The 20,744-nt window shown below is 38.4% G+C and overlaps 1 protein-coding gene across 1 annotated transcript; it reads right to left on the bottom strand.

Annotated features, from left to right (window-relative positions):
* Window positions 1–5,804: 5,804 nt before the first annotated feature.
* On the bottom strand, window positions 5,805–20,699 carry KBTBD3 (kelch repeat and BTB domain containing 3). Its single transcript, XM_031606197.2, has 3 exons — window positions 20,561–20,699; window positions 9,826–10,070; window positions 5,805–7,432 (listed from the first exon to the last, which is right to left on the bottom strand). The coding sequence occupies exons 2-3, from the start codon at window positions 10,044–10,046 to the stop codon at window positions 5,812–5,814; spliced, it is 1,842 nt and encodes a 613-aa protein (XP_031462057.2). The 5' UTR covers window positions 10,047–10,070; window positions 20,561–20,699; the 3' UTR covers window positions 5,805–5,811.
* Window positions 20,700–20,744: the final 45 nt, after the last annotated feature.

The following is a 20,744-nucleotide window of genomic DNA, read 5'->3' as shown; positions in this document are numbered from 1 at the left end:
GCTCATAAAATACGATGCAAGTGTGCCTTGAAGGTGTTGGAAGCTAGTTCAACCTGGATTGAAGTGCAATAGGTGGGAAAAAATAAAGAAGGGAACTCATTACCAGCCTGAGCCTCTGCCAGTCTGCAAAAATAATTAGTGTTAATTATAATAATATATCCGTTCTTCATAGGGAGCACGAAAACACTAAATATGATTACTGCTCATTAATATAAATTGAATACAAGTGTGAGATCTCATGGTAGCTGTTCTCGTAATGTTAGATAGATCTCCTTCCTCCCCAGTTGTTACTCCACTGTTGCAGAGGCTATTTGGTGTATACCAGCTTCCTCTACTGTACAAGTCTTTAGACCACCTTCATTCACATGAACTGTCTTGAATTTACATGTAGCTCACTGACACAGAAGAAAACTGAAGATACAATTATAATTCCAGGATCTCTTTGGTATGTCACTGGTAACTGAGAATTTATCTTTGCAGCTAGAAGTAGTAACAATAGCAGTGGATTGAAGGCAGGAGGGGAGAAAATAATCTGAAACTTATGCTGTCCAACCATAAAGTTCCATATAATTGTGAAGGGATGAAGGAAATGTGCTGGTCGAGGAAGGTGACTTAGGTGTTTAACAATGAGCAAGTTCTGTGAATATCCCCTCGAGGTATTTAACTTACTCATGAACTAAGAAAACCATTGAGTGTAACTTCTTAAAAATGATATGGTATCTTTTGTAAGATACTGTGATACAGTATGTGATACAGACTGTGAAGGTTGCTGAATTTTAAGTTCTGGAGGAATATAAGAACAGAGGTGTCCCTCAACCTAATGCCACATCTACACCCATTGCACTCGCGTATTTTAGAGTAGCAGCGTCTAAAGTAGCATGGAAGCCCACTTCAAAATCAATATATAATCATTTTCAATATTTAAACTATTGAAAATATTACATACCAATCTGATCTAGATGCATCCAATAAAAAATACCACACATACTTTACAGTAAAACAAATACAGCTTTCCAGCAGACTAAATTAATTTAGCTTGATAAGAGCAAATTGATTTACAAACAATATGCAGATAAAAAGTTCAAGGGTAGTGAAAAAAAAAATATATATATATATATATATGCTGTCAGTGCAGTTTTTGTGCCTGCTAATTGCTTTCTTGGTCATATCCCAATACTCAAAATGTTCACCAGTTGGAAAAAAAATGTTAGCCCAGTTGGAAGCACTGTAGATTCTCTGTATTTTGAAACTCATTGGAAACAAACAAGCAAAAGCGAAAAACATTTACAGAGACCTGAGAAGGATTCAGTTGCTTGGTGCTTTATTTCACAGAAGAATGAACATCTCAGCAAACATACAGTAGTGTCATACTTCCACATATCAGCAGAGCCCAGGCAGCAGCAGGATTTTAATGATCTCTATGCTTTATTGGATGTTAGAAGGGAAAAAGTAAACTGAGCATAATTTACACATACAAATATTGTCAAAACATCCCTGGTTTAATTCTGTTTTAATTAAAATAGATCTTATGCTGCCTCCTGTTGGTCAACCACAAAAAGAAACATCTCAAATTAGACTCCACATTTCCAAACACTTATCAGCACATCCTACATCCTACACCTACCTAATACTTGTTATTAATCAGAAGAGGTATGCAGATTTCTTAATGGAGTAACACTGGGAACAAATGTGACCCAATAAATCTTACTCCGTTTTTTAAATATAATGAATTTTTAAAAGCAGTAAACTGACTTACTACTAACTACTATATTTAGAATATAGAAAATAAATTCATTAATACAGAAATAATAATTATCAGGTCTGTGCAAACATAATCAATTTAAACACCTGAATAATTAATATTTATTGTAACTAAGTCAGTATGATAACATTAGCAAAGTGCCATAATGTTTTCAGTGCATTCTTATAAAACTATCCAATATAATCATTACTGGGTATTAAAATCTCACATGTATATTATCTTAATGTATATTGTACTGATCATGCTTATAATGTGTTTTGTGACATACAGTAAACAACTATTAGAAATGTTTTGGTTACATTATTTAGGTGCAAATAGTAGCATATACTTTTACATGCAATTTGTATGTTTTAAACATTTTAATATATTTCAGTGAGAACCTAGGTAATCATCATCTAGTAATGCATTATTTTCAGAGGAACATACTTTTTTATTAAGTTCTGTGAGCTTTGAAAAGTCAGAAAAGTTGTAGAAAAGAAATCACCTTGCACTAATTTTGGGATTTTTTTAAATTCTTTAATTGCTGTGTAGTCAGCTAAAATATGTATCTTTGATCCAGATCTACAGAAGTAACTCATGCAAGAAACCCATACTGTTTTGAGTAGTGCAGTTGACTTCGCTGAGATTTCATCCATTGCTAGATATATTACAAATCCTGTGATAAATAAGTCATAAATTTTATCTTAAAGCTTTGTTTTTAACCACGACTTTGTAACATACCTTCTTCTGCATTCAATTCCACTATCAGATTCAACTCTCCATATGAATCAGAATCAGTTGAATTGAAAGAAACCTTTAAAGGCCATCTAGCCCAACTCCCCTGCCATGAACAGAGACTCTACAGCTCCATCAGGTGCTCAGAGCTCCATCCAGCCTGACCTGGAGTGACTGGGCAGGAACTGGGCACCACCACCTCTCTGGCCAACATGTGCCAGTACTTCATTACCTTTAATGTAAAAAAATGTTTCTCTTACATCTAGTCTATATCTCCCTTCCCTCTTTCAGTTTGAAACCATTTCCCCTTCTCCTGTCACGTTGAAATTACAGAAAATAACCTTTTTTTTTTTTTTCCCCTCCATGAGTTTAAATACGTAACAGAAGAAAGTTCATTCTATTTCACAGTAACTTTTTGGAATAAATAGAAAAAGGAACTGATGCTACTAATTAATTACCTTGTCACCAATTAAGAGAGTGAAACACCATTTGAAATTCATGAATGATTGGTTGGATTGGGAACTGACTTTAGTTCCTGTGCAAATGTAGCGTAGAATATCAAAGAAGTATGTCTTTTGTCCCAATAAAGTTATGTTTAGGTTTATATATATGTGTGTGTGTGTGTGAATAACGAGTAATTTACCACACACGCTCTGTTGGGTATCATATGGCAGAGGTATATGCATACAGCAAGTATATAAAATAAAACATACTGTAAGAAAATATTTGGAAGAAAGAGCATCACCTGAACTTGTGACTGACTCAGTGCTGTTCATGCAGCCCAGCAATTTGCTCACAACAGAAGCAACAGAAAGTAACTTTGAGTTCTCTTGTCTCTTCCAACTTGCATAGCTGTTTATACCCATATAAAAAGGGCATAATGTTGTCATTGCATAAATTACGTAGTCATTACTTGGGTATAAAAAGAGCACAGAACTACAAGCAAACAAGAATTGGGCCTCCATGCAGCAAAAGAAGGCAATGACAGCACCTCCTACTTGGATACAAGCGCTATGGAGCAACAGAAGATAACAAAGAAGAAAAATTGCTCACTCCTTCCAATAACCAGTGATAGCTCAAGAAGAGTGCGGCCTCTATCCAAGGAAATTCTACTCCCTCAGCTGCTACCCATAAATAAGGATGAGGAGGGATGGGTCCAGGCTCCACCCTTTCAGCCACTCAGGTGCTTTGCTTGCACCCAAGCTCCCTGGGTTAGCCATGCTTTCTCAACTGATGCTCAATCACTGGTTCAGGCTATCACCTGGCAATTCTGTGTAGCCTAGTACTTCTGATGGAAAGTGACAAGCTGTGATAATTAGGTGAAGTCTATGCTACCTTGACTAGCCTACTAAAATTCTTATTCTCCTATATTCCTATTTTTTTTCCCCTTCATAATTTAATAAGCTGGAATATTATTCTCCATCTCTCCTAAACTATTCAACATGTATCATTTTTACTAACAAAAAAGTAGGCCTGTTCTGATATAAAAATGATTGTAAAGGTTACTGGTCTAACTCTACTTGTAATATGGAGATTCACTATGAAAAGATCAAAATAAATGTGGAAGTTACCTGAAATATTACTACAAGAAACTATTTACTTCTACAGAACTGACACATATCTTAATACAAATTACTGAGGGGGAAAGTTCCACTATTAATAGGTTATCCAAATGTGCATAATTTTTACTTACACCCTTATGAAAATATTTATAATATTATCTAACTTTTGAAATATATCAGATAAATTATACAAATGACAAATTGTAGATTTCCACTGTTTACTATTTGAAAGAGAAATATGTTGCTAGGCAATATTAAGCATTAATACTGAGTTTTACTTTTGCCAAAAGTACATGCAGCAGAGATGTGGTAGCAAAATTACAGTGGTTATCTGAAGCCATGTAAAAGATGCATTAGGTAACTCACTAAATTTTGTTCATTTTTAAGCTGCTTGGAAAATACATGCTTAGATGTTTAGAACCATTCTGTCTGGCATAACACAATTTTATGGCCTGATTAGTACATAAGGGATACTAAAATCTTATTTAAATATCTGGAAAGAAAGAAAATTCTCTGGCTGCAGAAGATAACAAGTGAGTTTATGAAACCTAGATAATTCCAGTGTCTTGTTGGACAGACACTTCATATGCATCAGATCAAATTTACTTCACAGTAATATTAATACTGAAAATCCATTGCAATTTTAACATAATAGATTACTATAGTTTCTCTAGCAATATATTGCATAGTGTTTACCTGGTAATAATTTATCACTTATAATTGCCATGAAGATGAAAGTGTTTTAATTCATTTAAAATACTACAGAAGTTTTAAAAAATGATTTATTTCCCTTCAGAAATGCTACTTACTTTAAGTATGGGCTTGTTTTTTTTTCTTCTAACTTTGTATTCTGTGTATTACAAGATACGAACTTTTCCAGTAGTTAACTGAAGCAACAACTAAAACTTAATTTTGGAATTTTCTGCTGTAAGCAGCCTATTGGCTGCTTAGCAGAAACCGATGCAGACTTCAGAGATGGAAGACTTCTGTTAGAAAACATCCTGAAGTGTTTTTTCTTGCAGTGATTGAGGTGACCATCTGTGCAGCAAAGTTCTCACCTGAATCATCCAACCTGTAGAAATTTTTCTCACCCTGCAAAATGTTATCAAAGTTTGTCTTGCCACAGTGACGGGATGAAAACAGAAAGTACAGCTACTACTAAGGCACAAGGATGGAAAAAAAATGGTCCGACTGAAGAGCTGATGTAAGATGATGGGAATTTTCAGTCTCTTCAAGTCAGACACCTGGTTTTAATGCTGTGAAGATGCTGTGAAGGTAACTTTGGCTTTTCCCCTTGCTCAGGTCATTCTAATAAGATAAAACTGACAATGAAGTTCTCTAAGAGGCTTGTGAATAAAAAAAAGAAAAGAAACAGCATGAATGCAGATTTCTTTAAACTTCAGTTACATAGGGAAAACAGTATCGATATCAGTTTCCTCACTCAGCCATTTATCACCTGGGGCAACTGATTATTACAGAAATAATGGCACATTTTACAAAATAAATTCCTCATAACTTTTTTTTCTGAAAAATAGTATTTTCAAATTATTCAGATAGTTATAGAGAAGACTTCTATATAAAACTAAGTAATTGTTAATATATAATGACTAGGATGAATGGGAATTTTATAGACCCTTTCAGAAACATTTCTATAACAGACAATTTAAACTGAAGATTTAAAACAAAAATAATACATATTTTTTCTGCAAATTAATATTGAAAAATCTGTTGTAAGATTTGTGCATTTAAATAGATCATTTTGACTCAAGAATTTCAAAATTCTCCAGAGCAAATTGTCATTACAGATGACCATGGGTCCCTATATTTATTAAACTGAATGACCTGACAGTAAAATTCAGTTAAGGCTCTTGGCATTGGGGAAACTTCTTCCCACTCGGACCTATTACTGTGGTAGACTTGAACTTCATCTGTGATTTCTTCTGGAGCATAATCACCGCCTAAGATATAAATTTTGTCTTCTGTTCCAACTGCCCCTGCATTAAAGCCAGCACATTCAAAAGATCCTTCCCCTTTCCAAACACAGGTTTCTGGGCAAAAGCTGTAGACTTTGTAGGTGGAGAGATCACATATGTACAACGTGCAGTTCACTGGAACAGCTTTGATTAGAGTTGCATGGAAAAACTGCCCAAATTCTGCTACAAGCTCCGACCACTGATCAGTCATAGCATTATACTTAAAGAAACAGTCAAGAGACGGATTAAAGGCATCAGTAATCTCCACTTCAGAGCCAAGGACATAAATTATATTCTGACATGCACTTGCTTCTGGATAGTAGATACCTCTTGGTAATTGGCTTACAGATTTCCAGTCTTTGGAGAGAGGATTATATGATTCTACATCCAAAAGACTCCGGGTTTCTTGAGCTCCTCTGGTCTTTCCACCTATTACAAACAACTGGTTTAAGGTGACAACAGATGTGTGCATTGTCCTTGGTTTTCTCATAGCTGACACTATGGAGAATTCATTGCGGACTGGACAGTAGCACCAGGTTTGGTCAGTGGCATCATGAAACGGTTCAGCAATATGAAGCCTGACTGTCCTGTAACAATTCCCGTTGCATCCTCCAGTTATAAATATTTTCTCTCCGTAGCTAGATAAGCTTGACCCTGGAAGATCAATCATGTGTGTATGTGGTAGTTCTTTCCATTTATCTGTTTTGATGTTGTAGCAAAATGTATGCCTGTTTTCTCCGTCTTCATCAGTTTTATGAACAAATATGTATTTTTCTGTTGTTGAAGGACGTGCATCTGGAAATAGTCCGCTGAAGTCTTGCACACTTTTGACTGCATCATTGATTATTACTGAACAATTAGCACTTTTAAGTAAATATTCTTCTGAATGCAGAAAGTCTTGCAAAGTCTTTTCAGGTAACTGGTGTAGCCTCACTTTTTTGATCAAATTAGGCAGATATTTCTGTCGTGTTTCTATGTTATGTTTGGTCCATTGAAGAACAGCATTCAACACTGATTCTTCCTCAGGGACATTTAGTTCATCAGCTTCAAGACATTTTTGTAATATCTCAAAATTCATCTCCAAAAAGTCACTTGATCGCAGTAGCAGGGAAAAGTGATGCTGTACAAAATCGAGCGCATGATCAAATAAGCGGACAGAACCATAACTTTCTGACAGAGAAAGCAACTGTAAGCAATTGACAAGATCGATACTTTTTATTAGAAAGTCACTGCAAGCTTTGGAAAGGAGTGAAACTTGAAGAAATGATGACAGCTGGAAGAGCATTTCCACGTTATCATTTGTTATCTCTGTTTTTCCCGTGTAAGCGTAATCAAGAAAAGCTTTCACTGCCTTGGGTGATAGATTACTAATAGTAACATTGCCATCATCTCGTTCTTTCATATTAACTTCAAACATGGCTCTGTGAATAAAATATAGAAGACATACACAGAAATTAAGGATCTAGCAAACAGAAGACAACATTGGTGTGGGAAGGAGGATAAAATTGGGGGGTATAATTAGGTGGGATAGCTCTATAGATCTGAAATGTGAAGGTTAACAATGATAAGAATACATTGACTTTAAATGCTGTCAGAAGAAAGGATTGGTGATAATGTACTCAAAGCAATGGTTCAAAAATGATAGCAGCTGTGTTTTCTATGGATTTTGAAAGTGAGATGAAATCTACAACTCAGCAGGACTGAAAGTTGTTAGGGGCAGCGTCAGTTTCAACAGTTTGAGAAAGGCTGATTTAAAAAAATATATAGCAAAAAAAACAAAAGAAAACAAAAAACAAAAACCAAAAAACTTGATTTAGGTCATGCACTGTGGATAAATACAGAAAATTAAGAGGAAAAAGGCCTTCCAAACTGCAGATTGGAACAAATGGCAGCATGGATTATGGGTGCATTCCTCAGGAGTAAAAGTGGTTGAGCGGTGAGAGGAGAAAAAGTATGAAAAGCAGCTTTCATTTTTTGCTTTAGTGCTGACAGACAGATATATGGGTACAGGCAGATGTCATAAAAAATGAGGTTTTGATATAGCATTTGATGACAAAATGTCCTGTACAAAAAATAGACTGTGACTGACTACCAAGACAATTGTCAAAATTGTGAAAGGAACATTACTGATCAGTAGATCTGTCTAAATTTTATTGCAACTTTGAGTACTTTATTACTAAATACATAACAGCCACATTTTAACTACTGCACACAATCTAACATTGTGAAATAAAATGATTAAGGTATTGCAATCTGGCGAGAGAACCATTCTGCCATGTCATTTGCCCTGACCCTTTGGAGCATAAGCAATCAGTGTCCCAGATTTGACCAAAGATGATAGTGGAGAAAGATTTAGACAAATGATTCCAAATGCTGAGTATAAAATTTGGATTAATAATAAATCATAGGTAGTTCCTATTTAAAAATAAGATGAGTTTTATATCATAGCTCTCTTACACAATTAGTATATGGATAGTATGTGATATTTAAAATCCCATACTTTTACTAAGCCAAAGAAGAAAATGAAAACCACTGTGTACTGCATACTCTTTGGAAAGTGAACATCAAGTAAAGCAAAAATTCACCTCTTGAACAAGAATCATAGAATCACAAGGTTGGAAAGGACCTACAAGATCATCTAATCCAACCATCAAGAAGGTATAATTGCAATAAGAAACTTACAACCTGAAACTTTTTTACATAATAAATACTCATTCTTTTGAAGCTATGATACAAATCTCTAAATTACAGAGTAAAATGGAAAGGATACTGGGTGCCTAGGAAATAAAGCTTCACTTACAAGAAATAGCAACTGAGCAATACTAGCAGAAGAGCAGAAGCTAGGAAAAGGCTTTGAATCAAAAAGCTAACAAGTAGGGAGAAAAATGTTGCTGAATCTTGGGTATTACACGGTGAAACCAAAATGAAGTCCACAGGAAAGAAGGACAATCTTTCAGATAAATAACTTTTGATCTAGCGGACATAGGTACTTTTTATTCTCCAAAGATAATAGATAAGCCTTGCATTCCAGGACAACTTATGAATTTTATGGCTGCTAACACCTGTTACACACAAACTTGCCTGGCAAAGTTTAATCCCAAAAGCCCATTAGAAACAGGTTTGTAGTTTGGGTTTGCACATCTCAGTTTTGCTAATGAAAAGGTTACCAAAGTTGTTAATAAAAGCTGTATATGACTAATCTGTCCCTTAGGAATGTATAGCTTTAACTATCATAAGTAAGAAGGAAGATCACAGCTTTGTTTCATACTGAAAGGCTGAAATTTGTAGTTTGGAAAAAATACTAGATATCTGCTTAAATAACTCTGAAGACATACTGTGCTATTCTGATTACTCGTCTTATTATAACAAAATCCAACCGAACTCCAAAACCATTAACAAGTTATCCACAATTGTTCAATGAAGTACATATCTGGAATCAATCTGTTACACTTCCCAATATAAAGTACACAGACTATTCCATGCAAAGTCAAATCTTGAAAATACACAATTTATGTCAGTTATGCCGAACACAGGAGTCATGCAGTTTATGGTTTAACATTTGTGTCCCAGTGAGCAGTGAGCAGTCCCAGTGAAATACACAGACTGCTGTTTGAATCTCAAACTCACAGAGCTCCCAGGTCCCTGGAAATCTAACAGTGCAAGTATTTGCTATCTGTATTTCTTTGATGAAAACTCTGCAGACATAGAAAAGTTATGACGATTTCTCTTTTAATTTTTGTAATAATATCATTTCCCTCCCTTCCAAAGAACTTTAAGTCCATTTCCTGCCAACTCATGCCAAAATTACACTTACCTGAAAAAATCACTGCAAGCTGCCAGTACACAACGATGACAAGGAATGACTTCATCTTTCACAATAATTTTAAAGTCAAAAAATATATTTTGTTCTCTGAACTTCTGTAGTACTTTTAGAATTTGTTGTCCATGACCTTCAGCCACTAAGGAATTAATTTTATTTTCAGGAACAGAAATTCCATTGCAAATAGGTCTGCTAATGTAATCTCGATTGGCCATGTTTTCTTCAATCTAGTCATGAACCTGAAATGGAAAAATAAGTAATTGATTTAATGGTCTTTTTTTTTTTTTTTTAATCAGTATGCCATAAACCAAAAATCCTAGCACTGAAATTGGTTTGCGAGTCCAGTGCACTAAATTTAAGTGACATTTACACTGAATTGTATAATACTTCCACTTTGCAAAATATATACAAACATACTTTGAAAAGTAATGTATCTATCCAACATAGTACCCACCTGCAAGAATTTCTTCAACAGAGTCCACAGGAAGCACACGAAGGAACACGTTAAAGATTTTAATGGTCATTAAGACAGACTGTTCCTAGGCTTACCCTCAAAAAATCTCAACTTCTTACAATTTGATTTCTCTCTGATGGTATTAAGAAACTTCAAATATATTTTATTTACACCTATCCTAAGAGCTATTCATCCTGCTACAGATGCAAAAGCTGGCCTTTCTGGAAATTTTAGTCCTTATTTTAAAGCATAAAGAAACTTGGATTGCAGAACTCTGTGTCCAGAGTTCCAATTGTACTTGCACCAGATGATGGCCCACCTGAATCAATAAAGAAGGGAATAAAAAAAAAAAGTCCAAGCCAGATGTGGAGTCCAGGATAATATTTTCTTCTTAAAATTTTGTAAAGAGGCTTATCTAGATGATCAGGTCATACACTCAGAGCAAACATAACCATCAGGCAATCTTCTTCTTGGGAGGTATTTTCAGAGCAGACTCATCTATACTTTTATCTAGTCAGGTAGTTCCACCCACAAGGAGACCACCATGTCTCCTGGAATAGAAGAGATCCATTGATCTTGATCCTAGCACTGGCATGCTTGAAGCTGACATCTTATCATTCCCATAGCCAGACAATTTCATATATTCACTCTTTCCATTTTAAGTCTGAGGAACTAGGAAAATACAGAACAAGACTACCATTTACTCTATTAATGTATGGTCCCATAAACCCAAGTTTCTGTAATCATAAAGCTTTCTTTTCTCATTTTTTTCTAGAATGCCCTTTTCATATGGCCTTCAATTCTATTCGTCAAAAGACTAAATCTGCAAAAGCAAAGTTGCTTCAGTAAAACTAGTTATCCATATCTGAATGAAACTTGAAGTGAATTTCTATGTTTATTTGGCATTACATAAAATAAGTCTTTTTTTTTTTTTCTTAAAGAACTGTGAACCTTTTCACAAATTTCTGGAGTTGATAACAGATAGTAGACATGTCCTCTTTTACATATATTTTCTATAGCATGCTCTGATCTGCTATTTGCTTTCTGTAGGTAAAATTACCAGTTTCAGTAATATTCATATTTATATAAGGAACACAGAAACATGTCGTCAGGTCCATCTCTGCAGGAAAAGGTATCACATAATCACTTTCATAATGACATTATATATTCAGTTTTGTTTCCCCACTAATGTTTGCACTAAAAGACTATTACAATACTATCAATGCCAAGATTGCATCCGTTCTTTTAAGTACACATTCAATTTATTAATGTTTACATTCATGTGATCTTCTGGCAGAATTGTCATTTGACTTAATTTTCCTTTGTGATGTTTATTCATCCATAACTCTCAAGTGATGATGTCCTGTCCCAGCTTTTGTCGGGATTAATTAAACAACTGTCAGACCTTCTAAGGCCATTAATGAGACCAAATTTGTTTTTTTTTTCACTATTTCTTGCACTATTCTCTTCCTGCAGTCTAGTTCGAGCTCATCTTTCTTTCACTGTTATTAGATTTAGGGTTAGGTGATTAGTGGTTCTATATCCAAGTGAAAGCCAGTAACAAGTGGCATCCCCCAAGGGTCTGTCTTGGGACTGGTGCTCTTTAACATCTTTATCAATGACATCAGTGATGGAATTGAATGCACCCTCAGCAAGTTTGCTGATGACACCAAGCTGAGTGGTGCAGTTGACACAGTGGAACGAAGGGATGCCATTCAGAGGGACCTCAACAGACTTGAAAGGTGGGCCCAGGTGAACCTAATGAGGTTCAACACAGCAAAGTGCAAGGTTTTGTACTTGGGCCAGAGGAATCCCAGGCATCCATACAGACTGTGAGGAGCAATCCTTGAGAGCAGCCCTGCAGAGAAGGACCTGGGGGTACTGGTGGATATAAAACTTAATATGAGCCAGCGATGTGCTTTTGCAGCTCAGAAAGCAAATGGTATCCTGGGCTCCATCAGAAAAGGGAAGGCCAGCAGGGTGAGAGAGGTGATTCTCCCCTCTCTACTCCGCTCTTGTGAGGCTCCATGTGGAGTACTGCATCCAAGTGTGGAGCCCCCAATACAAGAAAGACAGGGAGCTGTTGGAGAAGGTCCAGAGGAGGGTCACAAAGATCATTAGAGGGCTGGAGCACCTCCCCTACAAAGACAGGCTGAGGGAGCTGGGTTTGTTCAGCCTGGAGAAGAGAAGGCTGTGGGGTGACCTCATTGCAGCCTTTCAGTACCTAAAGGGAGCCTACAGACAGAGGGGAGTCAACTCTTTGAAAGTGTAGATAACAGTAGGACAAGGGGAAATGGTTTTAAGTTGAGGGAGGGAAGATTTAGGTTGGGTATCAGGGGAAAGTTCTTTACTATGAGAGTGGTGAGGTGCTGGAACAGGCTGCCCAGAGAGGTTGTGGATGCCGCATCTCTGGTGGTGTTGGATGGGGCTCTGGGCAGCCTGGTATTAAATGTGGAGCTGGGCAGTTTGGAGCTTGATGGAGCTCCCTTCCAACCCAAGCCTTTCTATGATTCTATGATTTATTGCACAGCATGACGGTTAAATTCACTACTCATTTAGTGGTCATCCACTGCATCCTAAATCCTAATCCATTACAGCAGTGTCTCCTTATCTTGTATTAAAAGCACATTTTATCAATATACCACTACTGTTGTTGTCTGACATTAAGGAAGATTCGAATGAATATGGTTGTTTAGCCTAATTCGCTCTTCCTTCTCCTCTGCTGAAAATTAATAAATCAATCAGTTCTCGTCTCTCTTGTAGCCAATTCCCACCTTATTTGATAGTTTTTGTACTAATTTACCCATTTGCTGGATACATTTGTGATTTTAAAGCCCTACAAAATACTTGAACAAGATAGCTTAAAGTTGGCGTGTTAAAACAGAGCCAATTAGTATTTATAATTATTTAATGCATTCTCCTACAAGGCCATATGAATTCATCAATAGTTACAGTTACATTTATAAATATTTGATTGAGTTACTGACAGCAGGGTAAAAACATAGACGGCATATGTTGCATAGGTCTGAAGCTCAGGAAAACTGACTCTTTATTTTTGTTCTGTTTACTTCCAGTTACAAAGTCTGTCTTTATCTGAATTACCAAGAAGCAAACTCCATTAGATGGTTCATTAGAAACATAAGGCTGTGTGCCATACACTCTCTTCTCAAGGCACACAAAAGCGCTATATAGTCAAGCCCTATTCTGTCACACAACTGGCTTGGCACTTGTCATACAACCAGCCTTCCAGTACCTCCTGTATTGTTACACATCTGACCCCTAATACTACTATGTGGCTGGGTATTGCCTGCTGTGAGATGAAATGTGTTCAAAAAAAAGGTACCTCATCCCTTGACAATGTTTCTCTGCTCAGGTGCTGAAGGTTTTCACCTCTTGCACTGATGAATGCCTAGATTTTGGTAGATGCACAACTGGTCATAAGAATGGCAAGATTCACAGCACCATGAAGAAAGAAACTGGGAGGGACACATCACAGCTACAGGAATAATTCAGCTATCTGCCATATGGTCTTCTCACTGATGATGCCCTGACATATGGCAGCTGAGAGTTGCTGCGTAGGTTTGTGCTTGTGGGCTCCACATGGTCACAGCTGATGGTCTGCTATTCTTACTGTACACTGCATTCTTGCTCTGCCTTGTCAAAGCAAATTTTTTTTTTTTTTTCAAATTCATAGTTCTGTGTATAGCCTTTAAGCCTTTAACCTGGCTTTCTAAAAAAGAAAAAAATAAGAAAGGAAAAAAAAACCTTAAAAGTTTTTCTACTTGAAAGTCATAGAATCATTGGATCAGAGAATGGTTTGGGTTGGAAGGCACCTTTAGGATCATCTAGTTCCAACCCCCCTGCTACCGGCAGGGACACTTCCCTCTAGACCAGGTTGCTCAAAGTCCCATTCAGCCTGGTTTTGAATGCCTCCATAGAGGGGGCATCCACAGTCTTGCTGGGCAACCTGTTCTAGTATCTCACCACACTCACAGTAAAGAATTTCTTCCTAATATCTAGTCTAAACCTACCCTCTTCCAGTTTAACGCCATTTCCCCTCATCCTGTCACTACCTGCCCTTTCAAAAAGTCACTCCCCAGCTTTCCTGTAGGCCCCCTTCAGGTAATGGAAGGTCTCATTAAATAACTGGCCAACTAGCCACTGCAGTGACACTAAATAAAACTTGAAATTCATTAGGGTCAACCCCATATAATATATCATCAAGGAGAAAGACATACTTTTCAAGGTTCTCTCTTCAGACCGCCTGCTGAGGACAAGGCATTCTGCACACCAGACAGCTAACTAGCAAGTAATGGCCTGTGTGTGTCTGGCCACAAAGCAAACCAAAGCAGCTCACATTTGATCAAAACAAGGTTTGGGATGATAAGGTAACTGCAGTCATTACTCTGGATGAACTAAGTAAACATAAGAGCATCACAAGGTTCATCACGAAGTACAATAAAAAGGACCCAGTTCTGCTTTTCACAAGACCCCCTCTATTTTAATAATCTGTTTTAATACTGCCCTCTTCCCAAGAGGAAAAAAATGAAGCAGTCTACAAAATAATGAGTTAGGTGACCCAGGTGTTATGGATCCACCCTGAGAAGTGTGATAAGCCCATACTATGGGCACACATTCCTATTAGTAGTACCTTATGTACTGGTAAAAAGCTACAATAAAATGCTTGAGGTAATAAGGTAAGTACCTGCATTAAAAGAGCTCATGGATAAACTCAAAGGGAAGAAGGAAGTCCATGAAATGTGGAAAAAGGGCCTGACCTCAGTCCCTGGAAAGCTGATGGTACAACTTGTTCTGGATGCCATCCCCAAGCAATTGGAAGAGAAGAAAACTATCAGTAGTCAACATGGATTCACCAAGGGGAAATGCTGCTTGACCAACCTAGTAGCTTTCTATGATGTAATCACAGGCTGGGTAGATGAGGGGAGAGCAGCATACGTTGTATACATTGACTTCAGCAAGGTATTTGACAGTGTCTCCTACAGCATCCTTGATGAAGCTTAAAAAATGAGGTGTAGATGAGTGTACAGTGAGCTGGGCTGGGAACTGGCTGATTGGCAAAGCTCAGAGAGTTGTGATCAGTGACATGGAGTCTACTTGGAGGCCTGTAATTAGCAGTGTTCCCCAGGGGTTGGTGCTGGGTCTGATCTTGTTCATCAGTGACCTGGATGAAGGGATAGAGTCTAACCTCAGTAAGTTTTCTGATGATACAAAATGAGGAGGAGTGGCTGACACACCAGAAGACTGTACCTCAGTTCAGTGGGACCTGGACAGACTGGAGAGTTGGACAGAGAGAAACGTGATGAGAGGTTCAACAAAAACTAGTGTTGAGCCCTGCATGTGGGGAAAAATAACCACATGCATCAGTACAGATTAGGGGGCGGCCTGCTGGAGATGAGCTCTGCAGAGAAAAACCTGGATGTCCTGGTGGATGACAAGTTGGCCATGAGCCAGCAATCTGCCCTTGTGGCCAAGAAGGCCAATGGTGTCCTGGGGTGCATTAAAAAGACCATGGCCAGCAGGTTGAGGAAGGTCATCCTCTCCCTCTATTCTACCCTGGGGAGATCACATTTGGATTACTGCATCCAGTTCTGGGCTCCTCAGTTCAAAAAAGACAGTGATCTCCTAGAAAGAGTCCAGTGGAGGGTGAAAAAGATGATAAAGGGTTTGGAGCATCTCCTGTATGAGGAAAGACTGAGTAACCTGGGTCTGTTCAGTGAAGAGAGGACTGAGATCGGATCTGATTGGTGTTTATAAATATCTAAAATGAAGGAAGCAATTGGTTGAGGCCAGACTCTTTTCAGTTGTGTGTAGTGATAGGACAAGGAGCAATGACCAAAAACTGAAACACAGGAAGTTCCACACAAATATGTGGAAGAACGTTGTTACAGTGAGGGTGACAAAGCACTGGAACAGGCTTCCCAGAGAATGTGCAGTCTCTTGTTTTGGAGATATTCAAGATTTGTCTGGATGCCTACTTGTGTGACCTACTGTAGGAAGCCTGCTTTAGCAAGTGGGTTGGAGTCTATGATCCCTAGAGGTCTCTTCCAAACTCTACAATTCTGTGATGATAATATTTTATTTTCAAAAGATAGCTATAAGATGTAAACACTGTTATGGAGACTTTCTACTATTTGGCACCAACTACAATCCTTCTTAAGATGTATTAGTAGTTCTGTATATGGGAGAAACTGAAATGTTAATTTATTTATTTATACTTTTCCTTTGATAAGTCCAGCTGCTCTTCAGAATTTCAACTTTATTCTCTAGATATTTTTTGAATCCTAGACATTACATTAAGAGACTGTAAATAAAGTATACCATTAAGCTTACAAAGGAGTCCAAAACATCCAAGACAGCCATTTCAAAATACTTCAACAGCTGCACACTGTCATATCTACACACACTAATATCATAACCACTGCAGTACAACTCTTTAAATTTATGCTGGTATCCATTCCACCATGTTTGAAATGGCAAAGCAAACAGAACTGTAGAGTGAGCGTTGAGCAGAGACATACTTTTGTTTGGGCAGTGTCTACTGTAGTTGCCACCAGAGCACTGATCAGAAAACATTCACGTATTTATAAATACTAACCAGCAGCACAAATACCCTTAGATGCTGTGACTAACATATATATATTTTTTGCTAAGTTATATTTTGTGCTAAGATGAGAATGGCTTAAGTGTGCTACCCTAAGCGAGTAACAAGTACAGGGTGCTGCACTTGGGTCGGGGCAATCCCAGGTATATATACAGACTGGGGGAAGATCTCCTTGAGAACAGCCCTGTGGAGAAGGACTTGGGGGTCCTGGTGGACAAGAAGCTGGACATGAGCCAGCAGTGTGCGCTTGCAGCCCAGAAGGCCAACTGTGTTCTGGGCTGCATTAAAAAAGGGGTGGCCAGCAGGGAGAGAGAGGTGATTGTCCCCATCTACTCGGCTCTTGTGAGGCCCCATCTGCAGCACTGCGTCCAGGCCTCGGGCCCCCAGTACAGGAAGGACGTGGAGCTCTTGGAGTGGGTCCAGAGGAGGGCCACCAAGGTGATCAGAGGACTGGAGCACCTCTCCTATGAAGAAAGGTTGAGGGAACTGGGCTTGTTTAGCTTGGAGAAGAGAAGGCTCCGGGGAGACCTCATTGTGGCCTTCCAGTACTTGAATGGAGCATATAGACAGGAGGGGGAACGGCTGTTTACATGGCTGGATAGGACAAGGAAGAATGGTTTTAAACTGAGACAGGGAAGGTTTAGGTTAGATATTAAGAGGAAGTTCTTTCACACAGAGGGTGGTGACACACTTGGAACAGGATGCCCAAGGAGGCTGTGGATGCCCCATCCCTGGAGGCATTCAAAACCAGGCTGGATGTGGCTCTGGGCAGCCTGGTCTGCTGGTTGGCGACCCTGCACACAGCAGGGGACTGAAACTAGATGATCATTGTGGTCCTTTTCAACCCAGGCCATTCTATGATTCTATGAATTCCAACAAAGGAAATCTTATATAGACAAGGGAGGGGAGAAAGCATGTGTAAAAAGGACTGAGTGCACTGAGATGAGAACAAGGTACATCGTAACACTGGAGGACACTAATACCAAACTATTTTGATCATTTTATAATAAGATTTTTAAATTTATATCAACCATTCTGTAACAGCCTGCTGTTTTGTGAAAGTACTCAGCATAGATAAGTACCATGCATATGCAAGTTAGAAAAATCAGGTCAGGGCCATACGTACCTGACCATAAGCATGGCTGAGCCTTCTGCAATTGAAGAGATGCCCAAGACTGTTCCCAGTACAATGGATACCCACTTCAGCCATGTACACACTCAAAGGATAAATAACATTCTCTGTGTAGATATTCTATCTTCTACTAATGCAGCTGGCTAAAACAGTCTAAATTTGTACCTTTATTTAGTACTTCAGATTTACAAGGATTTATAAAGGAATCTTTATTGGTTTTATCTGAGAGCACACTATTACTGTGCTATAGCACTCTCTGTACAGCCCTCTGTGTAAATTAAAAAAAAAAAAAAAAAGAATACTGATTCTTATGAGTTCTTATGAGGTATCTCATGAGAAATAGATTATGATTCAAGAGAGCATTACTTCTGTTGCTCCCTGCTTGGTTGGTATGTCTTACTTGACAGCAGGGTTTTAAACCAGTAGAATTGTAAGCACTGCTATTTTACAGTATACTTTGCGTAAACAGGAAAAAGAATTAATACAATGAAAAGAAAGAAATTGTATACATTTTTGCAGGGAGGTTTTCATTTTTTAACACAGAATTGAACTGTAAAGAAACTGCAAGTCTTCAAAAAATGCTGTCTCATAAATTTCATCTGCTTTAGTATAGTAACAATTAGAATGCTATACATTCTTGAAATGTTCAGCATGTCAAGTTCACTGTTTTAAAATAATGTTTTAAAATTTATTTTTGATATTTGACTTATTTTATGTGCCTATTAAGATTATTTATTATTTTCCCTCCTGATCTGTTCAAAGGGGGAGAAATTAATTTTTACTGACAATTTTTAAATGCACTGCTTATCTCTACACATATAAATTAAAAGCCCTAATTTAATACTCAGCAAGATGAATATGAGTGGAACAGATATCTGAAGGATTCAGTAGCCCTTTTAAGTGCTTAGTATGGGTGCAAGAAAGAGCTGAAATGTAAATTAAGTATAAATACTAAGTAGAAAGCCTCGTATTTTTATAGTTTGTTGTTGCTCTTTCTGCACGTTATCAACTTACTAAGATCTGTAACAGTAACAGAATTACATGTTCCTGCCTGGAAAATGCAGTGCAGCTATGTCTCACAGCTTTTTCATAAATAACTGAACTTCATTTTCTGTGAATACTGAGTCAATCATTTTCAGGCAATAAAAAAGATGCATGTGACATTCTGAGATGTTTAATTCACAAAAGTGGCATTTATCAATAATACATATTGAGACAGATTGTTTTAAGAAGAAAAGGTGACACGGAGACTTTAAAGCTTTGAATTCTTTAGAAGTGATTGAAAAAAAACCAGCATGAGAAGAAAAAAGAACAAGCACAAAAAGAAACAGCGTGGTGCCAGCAGGAAGCAGTGAAATTGCACTGATTCCTGGAGGCAATCCCAAAGTGGAAGATTCCCTCTCTGCAAGCAGTGATCTTTAATTGCGTATCCACTCACAAACACATCAATCCATTAAGATAAAAAACATTTTCGGTTAAAAGATTCAAACTTCTTGGGATTCATTCCAAAGCTGTGGTTTTTTAGGTAAAGAAGTTCGAGAATTATAATTTTCCTTTTCAAGAGAAAAAAAAAAAAATGCTGTGTTGTACTTCTAATTCTGGCAAACGTCATTACTGCAAATTCTGGAAGAGAAAATCACTGTTTTTACTGTGTTTTATAGCCTCTAAATTTCTGAATGTGATTAAAAAAAAACTTTTTTTTTTTTTCAAAACATACATGCAATACTGAGCACACTTATAATCACAGCATCTTTATAATCAAAATGCATCTTCATATAATTCATAATTACGTTACACACCATGTAGTGCATCTCTAGCTTCAGTTTGCACTTACAGAGTCATAGAATGGCTTGGGTTTGAAGGGACCTCAAAGATCATCTAGTTCCACCCCCCCGTAATTATGTATAATTATGTGTAATCATAGAATCCTTAGAGTTGGAAGTTTTTTTTTCAATAAACAAGCTAGTTAAAAGTACTGATTCACTTATATCTCTGTAAGTAGAAAACACAGCCACGCCAGACTCATTCATCAAACCTTCGTTTTTTTGGAACTAGGTACAATCCCACTGCATTACAGCTGTGACAAATCCTTAACTCAGTACCAGCAAGGCCACAGCTTTCTGCTCTGAGCGCACAGAACGCAACAGCAGAAATGCAAGGCTCAGCTACAGGTCGGTACCGCTGAGCAGCATTTCCCTGCGGCACCAAAAGAACCGGACACACCGCAGTGCCGCCCCGCAGCGCCGCCCCGCCCTCACAGCGCCCCGCCCGCGGGAGGCGGGAGCGACCTCAGCGCTCTTCTGAGCATGCGCGCCCGCCCGCGCATGCGCCCCGCGGCGGCTCCCTTCATTCTAAGGATGGACTGAAGCTGGCGCGGGCGGGGTGCTGGCAGCTGTTTTTCTTTTCTCGCAGCCCGACCGCTCGGCTTCGGGATGTGGAGGCCGTCAGCACTGCTGTCCCTCTGCGCCCGGTGAAGAGCCATTCCCCCGTTCGCGTTCCCCTCCGAACGGCGCGTACCCACCTGCAGCCAACACCAGCAGCTCTCCGACCAGTCTGGCCCACCCCCGCGCAGGAGCGACGCCAGCAGATTGGCTCCTTCCGGCGTCACTCTCCCGGCTCTTGTACTCGGAGTGGCTTCGCGGGCTGTCAGTCTTCATGAAAGCCCGCCCATCCCGCCGTGCGGGTGCGTCTCTGACGACACCGCG

This window comes from Phasianus colchicus, chromosome 1, assembly GCF_987193195.1.
Source record: "Phasianus colchicus chromosome 1, bPhaCol1.hap1.1, whole genome shotgun sequence".
Lineage (NCBI taxonomy): Eukaryota > Metazoa > Chordata > Aves > Galliformes > Phasianidae > Phasianus > Phasianus colchicus.
This window is presented reverse-complemented; position numbering and strand designations above follow the sequence as displayed.

Excerpts from the sequence above, each read along its gene's own strand:
- KBTBD3 (XM_031606197.2), bottom strand. The coding sequence starts at position 10,046 with ATGGCCAATCGAGATTACATTAGCAGACCTATTTGCAATGGAATTTCT. Across the intron at positions 7,433-9,825 it reads GCTTGCAGTGATTTTTTCAG|AGCCATGTTTGAAGTTAATA; the intron begins GTAAGTGTAATT and ends TTTTATTCACAG.